We start from the raw sequence: 17,123 nt of genomic DNA, 5'->3' as shown, positions 1-17,123 counted from the left end.
CTGATGACTTCTAAGAGTATTATACTATAGGTATACTAAGGTATTATGCTATAGGTAACATGATTTCTAACTTTAACTGGAAGAACAGTAGTTTCCTCTCTGCCTACCCCTTGCTCCCCAACACCTTTGTAAAACGTCCCAGGATTACAGATGGCATACAGCAACATGCAGCACTACCAGCCTTTAATAGGAGCAAACCAGCTGTGTAACCCAGTCCTTGACTCCTAAACATATGCAAAGATGCAAATTGTAAATTGTAAATCAGAATCCTAGCAGCATCCCACAATAGTAAAAATAGGCTTTTAATTCAGTGAACTTTTTGAAACGTTTATCTGAAGTTTGCTGTAAGGATTAAAAATAGTCTGTAAAGCAAAATCAGAAAATTAATTTGCATTTTTTTAAACAAATGAATTATATGGCAAAATTTAGCAGTTGTGTTCTGTGTCAGTAGGAACCCTTTATTCAACTCTTCATATTAAGAAGAGTTAAGATTCACTCAGCTGTGACTTTCCAAAAGGAGGATAAAATTTTTGCTCAGAAAGATGAAGACAAATAGCTAGCCAGCCCGGAAGAAATTGGCCTCTACAAAAACTACTATAAAGGCAACTTTTAAAATCGATCTGTAACAATTTCCATTACAAATTATTTTAAGTTCATATTTAAGTTTTAATCTTTATCTGGGAAGAAGGCCAGGAGTGAAACTTATTATTGTGATGGCAGTTTGCATTTTTCACTAGCACACAGTGATGCATGCTGGGTTCCCGAAGCTGAGTTCCTCATACCTGTATCAGACACTAGCAGAAAATCAAGAAATTCCGTAGACAGCTTTGTAAATCACCCAGGTTAGTGCTGCTTCCTCTCAGACCACCCCTTTCTAGAAAGTCAGACATTTGGGCTCAAGGCATCGATACCACTTTAAACCAAATCGATGTGGAACGCTATTTGTTTAAGTAGGATGTTCTTTACACATTAGATCAGGGTGATTTACCGTGTGAATCTGTAACCCAGGCAGGATCATCTACGCAAAGTGCAAAGGTCCAAATCTGACAGACTGAGGCTCCCAGCCGGGGAATAACCTGCCACATAAAGGTATCTCCAGCAGGTAACTGCAAAGGCTGGACTGAAATACTAATATTCTGCAATAAAGCTTCAGTTATGGCCCTAACAGAAGAAAAAAAAAAAGTCTCATGTAGGGTTCAGTGTTGCCCCCAGAAGTTAGCACAAGCACGTAGCGCATGAAGGTTACGAACTCCCTCAAAGCACAGAGCACAGCTTTAGTCACCCTGCTAGCACTTGCATCACGTGCTGTGACAAGCTGAGGTACCTAAGACATTTTTCAGACTGACCTTATAACATCTATCAGAGTGCTGTGCCTTTGAGGAAACGCACACACAAGACACAAGGCTCGCTGTTACCTCCGAGGACAGATAGCAGCAACCATTTAAAGAACCACAGCAGAAAAAGAGGCTGCGAGGACGCTTGACAACTGGTTCACCCTGAATCTATTCATCCTGATCCAGGGTGTACAGCTGTGGATGTGGAAAAATTACAAATAGCGGCAGCGACCTGCCCATAACACACTCTCATTTCGCTTTTGGTATCCCAGTTATCTGGGGGATTTAAGTAGTAAAATTACTTGAAAATATTTCATATCTATTTCAAGTAGTTATCAGCACAAGTCAGTCCATTAGCATGGATTTTCTACATTAAAAGTGTTTGCGGCAAAGGCACCTGTAAGCAGTTTGAAGCCCTCTGTAAATCGTACAGTGTTTTTTTTAGCTGATAAACCAGAACGGCCAACCAAAATAAAGCTGGCTTCTCTCTGCAAGTATTCTTCCTCAAATGCCTTCCTTTGGAGTAAGCTTTTGTTTTAAGCAAAATACATAAACAATAGAAAATAATGTCGGTGCTTTACTATTGTATACACAAGTCCAAAATACCTTTTATAGCCATCACAAAAATACTGTACTGGTTTGAAATGTTGGAAACTTACTTTTTCCTTTCATCGAGATGGAGAACTTTAACATTTTGTAGTAATACATTCCTCTGGAATAATATATATTTCATGGAATCAGGTAAAAGATATCATACATTTTTTCATATCAAGGCTATATACATTAAATTTAATATTGTGGGAAACAGCAAAAGAACCTGATCAGAATCTAAAGTTATTCATTTTATGCAACAAAAAACGAACAAAGCGAATCCCAATGGCTCTTGCAAGCATCCCTTGAAACAAGCAACTTTGCACAAACACCTGAAAACAAAATTGCAGGTATTTGTGCAAAGAACCTGTTTTCACATTTAAATGACTGTAAGCCTCTCTCAGCAGGCTAGTAACTCTGTGCAGCATTTTTCCAGTAAGCAGTTTACAGTTGAATTATAAGACAGATCCAGCTAAGAAAACACTCCCCTGACCCATTTTTTCCTCCTTTTTCCTTTTTTTTTTTTTTTTAAACCACAAAGCAAAGAAAAAGAAGTTTTGTTTAACAGACTGGAGCGATCTGAAAGAATCAGAGCTCAGGTTGCTTACGTGTCAGCTTTTCCATTCCTGATACTGTTTCCTTCAGCTATTCTGCATTTATTTTTAAAAGGTCATTAAGCAAGATACAAAAGGTGAAGTGCAAAGTTACAGATTTATAACCTGCCCGAGCACTTGTTAGACAAAGGGTCAATGCTGCCTTGAACACAAAAGCTGAGGTAAAGGAGGTGTCTGCTTTCTACCCTGAAACATCAAAACCCAGGTGTTAAAGGAAGCGAGACCAAGCCCAGCCACGAGTGAACTACGTTAGGAGGGGATATTCACATCTGCATTCTATCCCTTACCCTCCTTTAATCAACTCCTGATATTTTTTATTTATTTGAACTCTACCCTTCTTCACACTCAGGCTTTTGCTATATTGGACTGCCTGTCACTCCCATGAAAGAGAAGGCTACTTTAAAATAAGCTAATGTTTTTTCCCCAGTTAAATGAAAACAGGTGAAACAACAAGTCAAGCTTCTTATTCCTACAGATTTTGTGCTAAAAGCCAATAATTCTTCAGGCCGCTCTTAATTCTTACCACTTTAAACTGCTGCTTGTTTGCCTCATGCCTCACTGAGCAGTCAAAACGCTGGATTACGCTAAAAGCAGAATTTAATGACTTGGTTAACTGAGTCATTATTTGAAAATATCACATACTCCAAAGGTAATAGCATGATAGCTTATATTTCACTCAGTCATTTAAAGATATGTGACTAGGGGGAAAGGTAAGAAGTTTAAAGACCCAGTGTGACATCTTTGTTCACATCTCATGGCCAAACTGGTCCTCTGATATGCTGCCAACATTTTATCAAAAAGCTTCCACTGCAGTTCTCTTTGTTACAAGCACTGGGGCTGCCTGGGCTCAAAGAGGCCGTGGGCCCAACGGTTTATTCCCTTGCGTACGTCTTTTAAACAGGAACATTTTCATAATCAAAACTGAAGATAAAAAGGAAAGACCACACGGCAAGCAAACATTTCCAATTCACTTGCTCATGAGCAAGGTTGTAAACACGAGCATGCACTAAGCGTCGATATGCATCACGCGGGCCTTCCTGTGTGGAATCCTTTCCTGTCCCTTGGACAAGCACACTCACGTAACGTGAATATTTTTGATTAAAAAAATAGCCAAAGCAGTTTTATTACATATCAAAAGGAAAACGTAATCTAGCAAAAATTCACCTAACTTTCTGTTCTGTTTGCTGGCGGATCTGAACACAAAACACCCAGAAGCTGGATGAAGGGTTGATTTAGATTGCTGCATGAACAGCTGAACGTCGGAGCCTAAAACTCCAGCCAGTTCTACCCTTGTCAATTTGGAAATGCATTCAAATCATATGAAAATTCAGTCTGGAAGGGCTCTCGGAGGTCTCCGGCCCAGCGCCCTGCTCGGAGCAGGCTCAGGTGCGCTCAGACCGGGCTGCTGAGGGTTTGACCCAGGCGGGTGCTGAAACCCCCAGGGCCGGGGACTCACGGCCTGCCCCGCGGCTGCGCTGCCTCCTGGGGATTGAGGTTCTCCTTTCCTATCAGCTCAGCACCACTCTTACTGAAACCGGTCTGTGGGCTCCTGCCTCGCACCACTTCAGAGGCTGGCTCCATCTTTGCAATTACTTCCTTCTCCGTCTTGAAGTGGAGGGGACGTGGGGGAAGCGGATGCTGTATTCAAGACATCAGGACGTGTTCATCCACTGCCCGCTGCTGAACTCTTCCTCCTAACTTGGGCAAGACTTTATGAACAACTTCTGCACGCTTTTTTCTCCTCATAGTACACTTCTGTGTGGCACTGGCACCACGAGCAGCACGCGGGGGCAATTGCCAGACTGTCGGTGGAGCACTTCGGAGGAGGGATCTAACAATATAAGGGCCAGACTTCTGTAATCACATTGTTCCTTGCATTGTCTCGATGCTCCAAACATTGTAACACAAACATAATTTGTAAGACTTTCTTAATTCGGCACTGGTGGTGCTGGATCCTGTTTCTGGCTCTGAAGCAGCAGTTTTCCTTTGTTGTTATCCACTTCTTAACATGAACTCTTTACTTTTCCGGCAGCTTCTCATTGGGAGGCCAAGGTTTATTTATAATGTGTAAATATTTTCTCCATCAAAATGCTGCACTAAATGAAGAGATAATTTTTAATCTGCAAACCATCTCAGCCACTGTATGCAAAACATGGAGGGCCTAAATGAATGCTGGGCTTCCTATATCCAATTTCAGCAATTTTTAAACAAGTAAAATTACCTGGCCAAGCTTTTCTCTGACGCTGCCCAGTAAGACCAAGTCAAGCCTGTTGTCTCAAACTATTTCTATGATTCAAATATAGCCAGCACATAACCCACCACCTTTCCAATTTATTTGCCAGTTTAGTTCACTTCTTCTACCTTAGTTTGACCAACCTGCCCTCAGCTGGATGGTGTAAAGACAATGTAAGTCACAGGATACTTGGAAGAAATAAAAAGGCATAGAAGAGTAAGTTAGAAGGGAGTTTGGACTAGCAGACAAGATCTGAAAGTCCGGCTTGGCTGTGACAGAATACTGACAAACCAAAGTAAAAAGAAAGTACTTCAGACAAGAACATCTTCATTTAACTTTTTATTTTTATTAACTTTTTAAAATAAACAGTATCTGGAAGTACTAGGCCATGCCTCAATTCCGTGCTGACACAGCTTTGAGCAGAAGGCTCGATTAGATGACTTGTTGAGGTTCTGGCCAACATGAAGTATTTTATGATTCAGTAGTTCTATGAAAAATAATAAAACACAGTTATTATTTCATTTGTATTGTCTACTCTCACTGAAAACGTTCAAAGTGGCAATACGCAGAACAGTTTGACTCTACTATTTCTACAAAGCAGAAAGCATCGTCATCTCACACGAGAGCTCTATAAGCCATCTCCTTTGTACTTTGCACCCAATAAAAATCTGATGCTGAAAAATAATTTCAACAATACTAAGATAAACGACATTGCTTACCGAGTAAAAGAAATCCTATATTTTCAGGGATCAAACATTTAACAAAGGCTGTGAAGCATCTGCTGCTGTATTTATTTATTTATTGCTGCGGCTGGAACTACCTGAACGCTGACAAACAAAGGCAGTATGTGACCCACCTTCGGGTATTTGTTTGCTCTGTAGTCCTGACTTTTAAACAAAGTGTGAAAAGTTAGAATGCAAGGTTCGGAAAGTCAGGTAAAGGTACGTTCTCTCAGCTCTGTTTTTATGATTTTATATTAGCAACAGACACAAATAGCTGGAACCACTGCGGTGATGCTTGCACCTGAAGACTAGGAAGGATATCAGAATCTGAGAGTACTCGAGAACTGCTGTCGTGTCATGCACAGTGCTATTACTGGCAAAAAACGCATGCTGTTCCTTCAAACCATGTGGATGCCACTCGTTTGACCATAAATACTGACCGTGAAGTAGGGAGTAACTTCCATGGAAGTCTACGCAATGTTAATTAGACTGAAACGATGCAATAAACATGCAGTAGGATGCCAGCTTCAAATACATCTAAAAACATTTAACTGTTAGAGATCTGTCAGGCCTCAGAGCCTACTGCTACTGTTTGCACAGACAAAACTAACTTGCAAAAACTAGGATATTTGGGTGCCTGTATCTTACCCATCTGCTCTACTTAGTTTCTTTGTGAGCTACTGAGACTCATGCAGAGAGAAACTGTCAGCAAGAGCAGCACTTCTAGATTCTACAAACATGCTCAGAAAATACAGATTTAAATTAAATCTCGAAGTATCCTGAATATTATTTCTAGTTTGTGGCTGATTTTGCTGACCAGCCCTTATCAAACATTGCTTTTAATTTTCAGTAACAGGAAATCTTTTACACATGAACAAGGAAGCTGGAGGCAGGTCCCAAACAAAAGGCGCGGTCTTCCAAGATTCTGTCAGGATTATTGTCATTAAACGATAAATCAGCAAGCATGGATGACTGCATTTTACTAACTTCTTGCATCCATTTACTGGACCTAAGGGAAAAAAGTATAACAAAAGCTGAAATGAATACATACGCTGATCCTGTGGGCGCTCAGCCAGCCAGGGGCAGTTGTGCCTGCAGTCCGTGCGCTTTCTCAGGACACTTAATGGCCCCAGTCTGTAGATAATGGACAAACGGCCTATACAGAGAAAACCAGTGACATAATCTCCTGTGCCAACCGAAGGGAGTGCGGGGACCAAGAGGATACGCTCCAGCCATAACTGGCAACTCCAGAACAGATGAAAACAATTGAATAAAGATAAAAATTACTTTTGGAGTTGGGCTTTTTAGATTTAGGGGGAAGTGGCAGCGGTCAACTCCTTTTGGCAGCAGGGCATTCGCAGCAGTTGGTACATCCAGGCTTCCCGTCAGGCTGAGGAAAACAGAGTATTTGCATAAGAAGGTACTTTCCTTTCTGCTTCTTTCCCTCTCCCTCCCAGGAGAAAGACCAAAAGCCATTCAGCTCTTGGACTTGGCTCTTTGAAGAAAGGCTATCTGCCTACCTTCAAGCGCAGGCCACGTGTTTTTAGCTTGTCAGACACACGCAGAGGTACCTGGGCAGAACTTCAGCACAGGTCACATCACCACGGCAAGATTGGTTTTGGTGAATTCAGACTTCAGAACTGAATAGAGCTTTATTACTGAAAACAGCACGTATGAACATCTGAGGTACCTAGATTATTTTCTTTCACTTTTAATACCTAAAAGCCTTAATAGGAGAAATTCACAATAGGAGCAACTAGAGATGCTAGTCTTTGAATCAAAGTAGTTTTTCAACATTGAAAACACACAAATGACTCAAACATCACTGTGAATTTTCGCACTTGTTAAAAAAAATGTTATGAATGCTCCAGAAATGTATTACTAGGCAGTAAAGACAACTGCATTGAGCAAGTATCATCCAATTGCACCTGATAAATACAGCAAGAGACTGCTTCATTTTCACTGAGACAACAGCTTCTCTGTTACCATCCTCGGAAGATCCTCGGTGATACTGATGCACACTACTCCTTGGTTAAATATCCATTTAGCTCAAGGGCCATAAAATAAGAATAGTTCATTTCCAGCTAAACATGACCACAATGTTTTTGGAAACATTCAAAAAACAAACAAGCACCAAATGATATATGACTCCTGATAGGCCAGATTACTCTGGACTTTGGTCCAGCTGCCAGCTCAACCAGATTTACTTCCTTTTTGGAAAAAAAAAAACACATTATTTTAATTGCAGTATGTCTCATACAGCCAGTGTCTGCTCAGAGGAAATGTCTCAACATTATATATCGTCAAGAAAATACGTGAGCAAATGCTCATAGATGTAGAAGCAGTAGCTGGAACATAACAGTACACCAAGACTGTACACCAAGTTCTCAAAGATCCTTGTTTCAGAGGCACTGTTTCCAAGAGTGAAACCTTCACATACATAAGAGATCATTTCACTTACTTTTGAAACGGATTGTTGTCTAAGAACAAATGTAATTGCTATTAAACTGCACTACTGAACAAGGGATTGAGCTGGGAAAATACAGAACCTACCTTTTGGAAACAACAGAACAGTTTTGGATGGAAATACAGTTCAGGTATAGTCTGCTTATCAGAGCTATTAGAGTTATGGTTTCAGGGTGGGTTTTTTTTTGAGAAATTCCACAAAGCAATGACTGCATACAAACCCTTCTGAAGTTTTATTTTACTTCTAAAGTGAAATCCATCTACAAATTCACATTGAAACAACACCACGATGAATTCTGACCTCTTATTCCTGTAAGTTTGTCTCAGAGCTGTTATCTCTCCAGTGATTAAACAAAAGACTTTTCCCTCTGACTTTCCAGTTATTAACCTGAAGTCTTGCCTCATCTAAAAACCTACCAGTAGGGCACATCTGAAAGACAGTGGCATGCACTAAAATAATACCAGTAAGCATGCATTGTAAACAAGAGTCTAGAGGAAATCTAATATTCGACTGAGTAAAAAGACCAGTATTTTCTCAAATATTCTTCATCTTTTCTTTGTAAATCCGTGCTATGGATCTGACACGTGAAAGAAGTGCTTCCTCCAGCAGCAGGACATCAAACAAGCCCGCTCCTTGTTAAAATTTACCACATTAAGATCATTTTGTATGCTGTGCAATTTTTTCCCAAGGACTTTCTGCCATTAGCATTAACCTAGTAGTTACTGGGACTCGTGATGAAGTGCATGCTCCTAAAGAGCCATTCATAGCCTCTGTTTACCTGAAATTCCACTTTTTAGTACTACCTGAAGAAATAAGATGAGCTTCGGAGTGGTTTCAAGTTTTTTTTCCCTTCATAAACTGTTTGGAAAAGAAGGCAACCTACTGAGCTAGCGGTGCATAACAGCAAACACACTTGCTAAGACCCATAAAGAAAAGGAAAATGTATCTGAAAACATCACCCTCTGTATTGACCACGTCCACGGTACAGGGAGCTGGTACAATACCTGATGCAAGGCCTACTTGTAACATCTAGAAGGAGCAGATGACCTCTTCTTTTCCAGCCCAAGTTATTCTGTGATTTTACAGACGTAACAGGTTGCAAAACAAAATGAGAGGAAACCATGACTGCCTGTGCCACAGCATGTGACTCTCTTCCTTTAGCTACAGGAAAGAATTTCCTTTGCTGGCTAATCCAGCAGTTTCATTCTCCACCTATGCAAACTAATATCTGGAGAAGAACAAACACCTACACGGAGCAGTACAGACCTGTTATTTCTTGGCCTGTTCTTATGAACTGTATTTTTTTTTTTTTAACTTGCATCTTTCCTTTTGCTCCTATGTCTTTTGTATGAATCGTATGTTGAGAGCTGTTTCTGTCTTATGAAAATGGGTACTCTGCTCAACCCAAAGTGTCCATGATCAATTATACAAAAGTAATTAAACAAATTAAGCACAAAGCAAGTAAGTACAAAGTTACTAAGCACCACTTACTTCAGATTCTATTGTAACGTGAAGAGTTTTAACTTCAGAAAGTGCTGGCTGGACAGGGCAGGCAGCGCTGCCACCCCGTGGTGCTGAGCACCACTGCATGGCCACGATGCCAATTGAAGGAAAAATTCAGCATACGCCATTGAAAGCTGTGTCTCAGCTTACTATCAAACTCGCAAATGATAGAAATCTTTGCATAATTGTCTTAAAATTCCATTCTTTCTGGAACATTTTGAAGCAAAACCTTTATTTTATCTACTTTCTGTTAAAATCAAAAGGAGACGTTAATTACTGCATGAGACCCAGCAGAACCTTACAGCTTGAATTTTAATTGTCCAGCTATACAAACAAAAATAAAACAATATTTCAAAAAGTTTGATTTTTTTTTTTTGCACTTTAATAACCAACACAAGGATTCTCAGGGGTAGGTAACTAGGATCTCCAGGTGCAGCCTCTGTGCTTTCAAGTCATCACTGATCTCATTTCAGGTCTACCAAAAATACAGCACAGAAAAATGAGGGAAACACTTCATTAAATGCAGTTCAGTGCGCTAGTTCTTCAGACTTATTGCTAAGAAGGAGAGAGATGTCACTCTCACTCTCTTTCTCTCGTGTATACTGGCTCACATTTTAAATAAGATTAAATGGACTACATCTAAAAACCAATCAGAATGTTCTCAAAAGGAAAACTAAAACAAATTAAAATGTAGAACTAACTACAAAGATATTTCAGCTCTGCTGAGAGCAATGCTGGACAAATAGCAAAGACTTGCTGTATGCTTACACATTTCAATCTTTGGGACAGAAAAATACATTTAAGCTTAATGAAAACAGTACAGAAACTTCATAACAAAAAAAAAGATAGTAAAAATTATCTGACAAGAAGTGACACTTTATCTGCATCCACAGTATTTAATTTGTTTGAATAATATAGTTACAGATAAACAGGTTCACTCCATATACAATTACCGATACCTTTTTTAATACAGCTCATATCCCAGTACATCAACACTATTTATTTACAAGGTATTTATGTACATTAACATCTTTCTAAAGTCAGTGCATTGTCAATAAGTTTTATACAATAATTTACAAAGTGAATATAGTTAATAGTTAACTTAATAAATTTACTACTAAATCATGAATTAATTTAATTTAAAAAATTAATTACAACCAATGTAACAAACACAAAAGATCAAAATAACATTAGTAGATTGTGCTACCTGCTTAAATAAAACATTTTAAAGTAAATCAGTTGAAAATCTTTCACTTTTCATGGAGTTTGCGCAGGGAGGAACAGACAAACGGGAACTGAAAAAAAACCTTCTAACCTAGAAACTCACAATTTGCGCCTTTCTTCTGTCTCAGTGTTTAGACCACTTTCAAGATAAAAGAGCATATGGGTGTCCTGGTTTCGGCTGGGACAGAGGTAATGTTCTTCCTAGTAGCTGGTGTGGTGCTGCGGTTTGGATTCAGGAGGAGAACAACGCTGCTAACCCCCCGATGTTTAGGGGCTGCTGAGCAGTGCTTGCACAGGGCCAAGGACTCAGCTTCATGCTGCCCAGGGGTGCGTGAGGAGCGGGGAAGGGAACGCGGCCAGCACAGCTGGCCCAGGCTGGCCACGGGGATATCCCGTACCGGGGGCATCCTGCAAACACAAAACTGGGGGGGCTGGCCGGGGGGGCAGCCACTGCTTGGGGATGGGCTGGGGATCAGTGGGCGGGTGGTGAGCAATCGCATCGTGCATCACTTGTTTTATAGCCTTTTATCACTATTATTACTATTGTTTTCCCTTCCTTTTCTGTCCTATTGAACTGTCTTTATCTCAGCCCATGAGCTTTTACCTTCCTTTTTTCTTTTCCTCAATTCCCACTCCCATCCCACCGTGGGGGGAGCGAGCAAACGGCTGCGTGGTGCTGAGCTGGCAGCCGGGTTAAACCACAGCCGTCCTTTTGGCACCCAACGCGGGGCACGAAGGGTTGAGGTAACAACAGAGCTGAGCAGAGCACGTTAAAACAGAATTGTTATAAGCGTTGTGTTAGTTTAACAGTCGCTGGTCACAATGTTGGAATTTTTGCTCTCGGAGTTGAGCTTGTTCTCAGAACCGTGTTGTGTAACACCTCGCTTGCTGCCTATGCTCCCTGTCCCTGCTGAACATCTCTGGGGTCTGGTTTAAGGTTCTCACTTTGCTGTACTGTGTAACAGTGGCTTATGATGTGATAAAATTACCGGTTGTGAGATTAATCTGGTGTTTGTACTCTACATTACCATCGTCCTCATACTTCAGGAACCATCTCTTAGCAACTACTAATAATTACATTCTTTACCTTTTTTCCTAGAGAGACAGTCTATGGGGGAGACAGGGGGGAGACTTTCCCCACGCTTCTTCACCTTCCCTTTCTCCTTCACCTTCCCCTTTTCCTCCAGGCTAGTCACAATATCTCTTGAGAATTTTGAATAACCTTGGGATGTTCAAACCAGCATGTTCCTATTGCTATGTCTCCTGAACGCGTTTCTTGTTTTGTTTAAGGTTAAACAGCTATTTAAGAATGCCACGCAGAGATCTGCCCAGAGGCAGCATAGTTAGGAGTGACCGGGAGCGTGGGAGGGTATGGGCAGGTACGTGGGGCAGCGGGCACCTCCAGTGCTTTGGGACTGTACCCCTGAACAAGTGCAGAACCCTGACAAGCTAGGAAAATATTTGGAAAGAGTATGCTGCCACGCTGGTGATTCCAGAGAGACACAGACTGCTGCCATGTGCTGGGACCTGGCCCTTGCCTACCGAGAGCCCTGTTCAACGCTATTCAGCACCCGCAAGGGGAAGGGAAGGTCTCCAGATCTGACAAAAAAATGCCAGGCACTGCAGCTAATCCAACCCCGCAACACGCACTGCAGCTGAACCAGCCCATGCCAGCGTCAGCTGCTCCTATATTCAAGAAGAAGCAATGAACACAGGGGTTAGCTCATTTAGCAAGAGAAGAAACTCCTACTAAGAAGCGAAAGAAGCGGACGAGGCAGGCTGCTCTGAAGCAGGGCTACCACAGGAACAAGAGGAAGAGGCAGATCACATAAACAAGGCAGCAGACATCCAATTCCTACCCCTGAGTCAGCTGCAATTATCTCCCAAAGGGTTTCAGCCATCATCCAGGCAAGCACATCAACACCTGGCTGCTCTGATGCTGGGATAACGGGACCAGTAGCCTGGAATCAGAGGGCAGGGAAGCCACCCAGCTATTAGGAGTAAGCGTTGCTCTGCTTAAGTGGAGGATATGGGGGGTACACACCGCATGCCCCCCTGGTTTTACGTGCACAACCATTAGAGAACATGAGGAATTGGGATGGAAAATCTACCTCGACCCTAGAGGCTTGGGTGTATGACTCGCAAAGAAGTGAGTGATGAATACTCTGACCAGGACTAGAGGGGCCCTTGGGGAGAACAGCCCCACCTGGAGCCTCTGGCAGAAAGAGCCCAGGGAGACTCGAGGCCAACCCCTAGGGTTTTGGAGTCGGGGATTCTGAGGCCCACTAAACTGCAGCTGAAAGAGATATTGGCAGTGTATGAAGGGGTTCGAGCTGCTTCTGAAGTGGCTGGTACTGAAACACAGCTCCTGCCCTTCCTTTTCTGTCCTATTAAACTGTCTTTATCTCAACCCATGAGCTTTTTACTGTTTTTCAGATTCTCTCCCCCATCCCACTGTGGGGGGAGCGAGCAAAAGGCTGCATGGTGCTGAGTTGCCTGCGGGATCAAACCAGAACAACGGGATAGGGAGCAACACCTCACAAGTAAGACAATACTTAAGTGGGATCTCATCTGCTGTCCTGACAGAGGCACAACCTCCAACGAAGACAGGGAAGTTCTTGCCAGAGTACGGACAGCAAGATCAGCTGATACAATTTTTTTAATGGATAAAACCCAGATCCTTCTGGAAATCATACAGTTACTGGTAGGCTTGGCATTCTTGTAAAACACATTAAAAAGAAGCCAAACATTTATCTCAGAGATCAATGATGTAAGTATCAATTGTTAGTGAAGATACAAAATCTAAATAATTTGGAAGATGACACGTGAAATTATTAAGCTTCTTAGACTCAGCTGAAGAACAAAAGGTGAAACGTTTATCTTCATTCATATATGCAAACAATTTAACACTGAAAATGTTCAAAGAAACGCCTACTCAAAAAATAACCATCTCTTTTCCAGTCTCTGCTAAGACTTGCTCAGGCTTTCCTTCATGCAGTAAGCCCACTGACTCCAAAGAGCATCTTGCAAGGGCACGGAAAGCAATTTTGTTTTAATTGCAAGTATAAGCATAACCTGTTACAAGAAAGAAAATTTGAAAGGCAACCAACGTTTGAAAAGAGAAACCCTATTAAATTAAGAAATCAATAAAAAAATAATACAATTCCATGAATGCTACGATAGCTACCTGACAACCACAGCTTCTTATTTGTTTGAAATACACAGTGGATAATTCACAGCCATTCACTCCAGAGCCCTTACAACAACAAAAACAAACTATGTTTTTGAATTTAATTATACGAATTTTTAAAAGTGCAAATTTAAAAGCAACACCAGTTATGAAACATAAGCTCAAGCATCTTTCCTTCCAAAAGCTGGGAACATTTTGTGCAATGTGCACATTTTAAGACACCATGCGTGTAATCACAGCTACTCTCTTCAACCTGAAGTTTCTTAATGAGGCATCTCAAAAGTTTAAGATAGCACACTTCAGGCAGAAAAGCCATTCCTGAAACTTGTTGATCTGCACAGCCAACACGTGGAGGAAACACAGTTATAATAAACCATTCAAGAGTAGAAATTAATCTCACCTCAAATTATAATTTGGTTGTGCTCCCAACATACAGAAAGAAAGCAACTGACACATTAGTGGCGGCAAAACTGGAAACTTTTCCTACTCGTGATGTTCATTCTTTAAATTTGTGCACTTTCCGTTCTCTTACTTTCCCTGTTTTGCCAATAAAATGCAATAAAACTGCAGGAAAAAGGAGGTAGCAATATCATGTTGTCCAAAGACAACACTACATTTTTTTCCCCATTATCTTAAATCTAAAGAGAGCTTTAGGGGGTTGTTAGAATAGTTGGTAAACTCTACACTACTTTGTTTAGCTCTTATTTGGACTATTAAATTTACCTCTTATTTGGTCCTAGTTGGCTTTTCTCAAACCATTTTATTTAAAGGCCAAATGGCAGTCTCAGCCTGATGTCTAACATCAGAAATGTTTAGAGCATGTAGTGAGATAACAGAACAAAACAATACTATCTTTATATTAACTGCTATTTAATTAGGGTTTTCTTTTTGTGCTTTCAGATCACAGGGTACAATAACTACACTTAGCTTATCTGTTTCAATAACATTTTTGCCAAATGTAAGTTTCAGGGTGTTATCCCTCACATTCTCAAAACAGTCCATGGAAGATCATCTGCTTACTGTAAAACACAGTACTTTTTATAGTCTGACTCAAAGTCTTCATCCATGCTGCTTGTGTCTGCCATCTTTTTGCCATCAATCTTTGGCAGAAATTGTGCATAGTCTACCCCCTGCTGCTCATAGAAAAGAATGTAGGCAGAGTCGGTGTCGATTTCATCGGGATGCAATTCCTGAAAAAAACAGAAAAACACATTCTGAAATAGGCAATGGTACAATTGTGTTACTGTCACTGAACTTAAAATGTACACAATTGCCCTAGAAACGGTATTTTTAAGTGGCTGTTTACAACAAGAAGGATCATGTTTTCTGTCTTCCTTATTACAGCTATCAGGTTCCATTATTTACTTGAAAAGTATGACATTTTATAGTGTTAAATGCAAATACTTAGAAATATTGGAACTTAATTATTCAGTAATTGAATACAAAACAGCTAGCATCATGAAAAAATATTTTTGGACTTCCATTTTTAGTAACATTTCCATTTTTGTACAAAATAAGCATCTTAACCACGTTACAGCAGCTGATGAACAGATGTTAACTTGAAAAAAATCTCATGTATATATACTTTAGATTAAAAATTTAATAATTGTCTGAAATACTTTTGAAATGTTAATGATTTTAAAAGAACAGTTCTCACAAAATATAAGTTTCTTTGCCTCTAGGTACCCAAGGTAGTAATTATTTGATACAAAAACAAACGATTTACCTTACAGCTACTGTCATTGTAGCAGTACCACTTGTTGTTTGGGTTTTTGGCATAAGTGACATAATGACCCCCTCCCATAATTCCTGAATGGCACTGAAGAAAATGAAGAAGAAAATTTTGGATCAAACATCAAAACTAAGAATTCACAGAGCAGTAGAAGAAATTCATGATTTTTAACTGAGTGACAATGGTTTATGACAATCTATACATGCCAAAGATGCTTAAATGTTACATATTCTCTTAAACAAAACCTTTTTCCTCTGAATTAGCAGCACATTAAATATGCCAAAAACATCTCATGCATGCTGAGCCCAGCAGCTCAACATGCCCGATCCAAACGCAGCCTCCCTTTCACACCTCTTTCTGCCTTTTTCCTTTACCACCAATTTTTACTTCATTGTTTTCTAACCTCAAAAAAGCTAAAAATGTTCACACGACCAATGTTGGTGCTAATTCTGACTGTGCTTCACTTTTTTTCTTTCCTTTTAAAATGCCTGGAGCTTACTAAGCTTACATGCTCAAGAAGAAAAAACACGCAGATACTTTTGAGCTGCGTTCAGTTTTATACTAAATTTACTTTGCTGACAATAGCTCTACTTTGTTCTCTTTTTTGATAAGTCTCTACTTTTGGTAATGTAAACAATAAAAAGATTTAGTCAAATCAATGCCACATAAAGATAGTTTACTCGCATAAAAAGCCAACTTACCGAAATTGCATATAGATTGTAAATAGGGTTAACACAAACGTCTTCTCTTTGGTCATCTGTAATATCATCCTCGCTGTGGTTATCAATTTGACCGTTGATACTGCCATTACTATATGCATTCTGTTCACAAATATATCCGTTGGCTAGAGTCATCTCATTGTCCTGAGCAGTATAGAGTTCACTCTGGCTACCACCCAAAATCTGCCCTCTGGTAAGAGCATCACTTCGATCAGAAGTAAATTTCTGTTCCTGGTCAGTACCGTTCTCTTTACTTGCATCCAAATTTTCTTTGCTACTTGATAGTTTGTTTTTACCCAGTTGTGGTAGCCGCAAACGCCCTTTGCCTCTTCCTAAAGTCCTTGGGCTACTATTTGGGCTACTGTTTTTACTTGAAGGACAGCTGGTTCCACTTTTCCTTCCCAAAGATGGAGATGCTAGAATAGAAAACATGTGGACTATTAAGGTAAGTAAATACATGGTCGAGAATTTTTATTAAAAGTTTTTTGTTTTCAGATAACTAAACACCAAAAAACAGTTTCATTGCAACTTTGAGTACTATGTAAGAGTAGAAGTATCTGCGGTCACACACACACTTATAAACCGAAATTTAACTCTTATGCACGAACAAATTCCTCATTCTTAATCCAGACCACTACACTGACGTAGACAGTGCCAATATTTGTTGTCACTAATTTTTTTATTGTTATTATTTTTTTTAAGTGGTAGAGCTTCACTAAGCTTTCCAGAGCAAACAACAGAAATGATCATTTCAGAATAAGTGCAGAGCTTTGGCAAACAAGCAAACAAAGAAG

At 40.2% G+C, this 17,123-nt stretch overlaps 1 protein-coding gene across 3 annotated transcripts in view; it reads right to left on the bottom strand.

The window, feature by feature from the left end:
- Positions 1 to 9,758: 9,758 nt before the first annotated feature.
- The window catches only part of USP32 (ubiquitin specific peptidase 32), a 79,323-nt gene continuing 71,958 nt past the window's right edge, over positions 9,759 to 17,123 (bottom strand). For all 3 annotated transcript variants that reach the window (XM_066979730.1, XM_066979731.1, XM_066979732.1), the window contains exons 32-34: positions 16,312 to 16,745; positions 15,605 to 15,697; positions 9,759 to 15,068 (exon numbers count right to left, since the gene is read on the bottom strand). In XM_066979730.1, the coding sequence (XP_066835831.1) occupies positions 14,895 to 15,068; positions 15,605 to 15,697; positions 16,312 to 16,745 (701 nt within the window). In that variant the 3' untranslated portion in view covers positions 9,759 to 14,894. The remainder of the gene's footprint in view (positions 15,069 to 15,604; positions 15,698 to 16,311; positions 16,746 to 17,123) is intronic.

This window comes from Anser cygnoides, chromosome 18, assembly GCF_040182565.1.
Source record: "Anser cygnoides isolate HZ-2024a breed goose chromosome 18, Taihu_goose_T2T_genome, whole genome shotgun sequence".
NCBI classification, from domain to species: Eukaryota; Metazoa; Chordata; class Aves; order Anseriformes; family Anatidae; genus Anser; species Anser cygnoides.
This window is presented reverse-complemented; position numbering and strand designations above follow the sequence as displayed.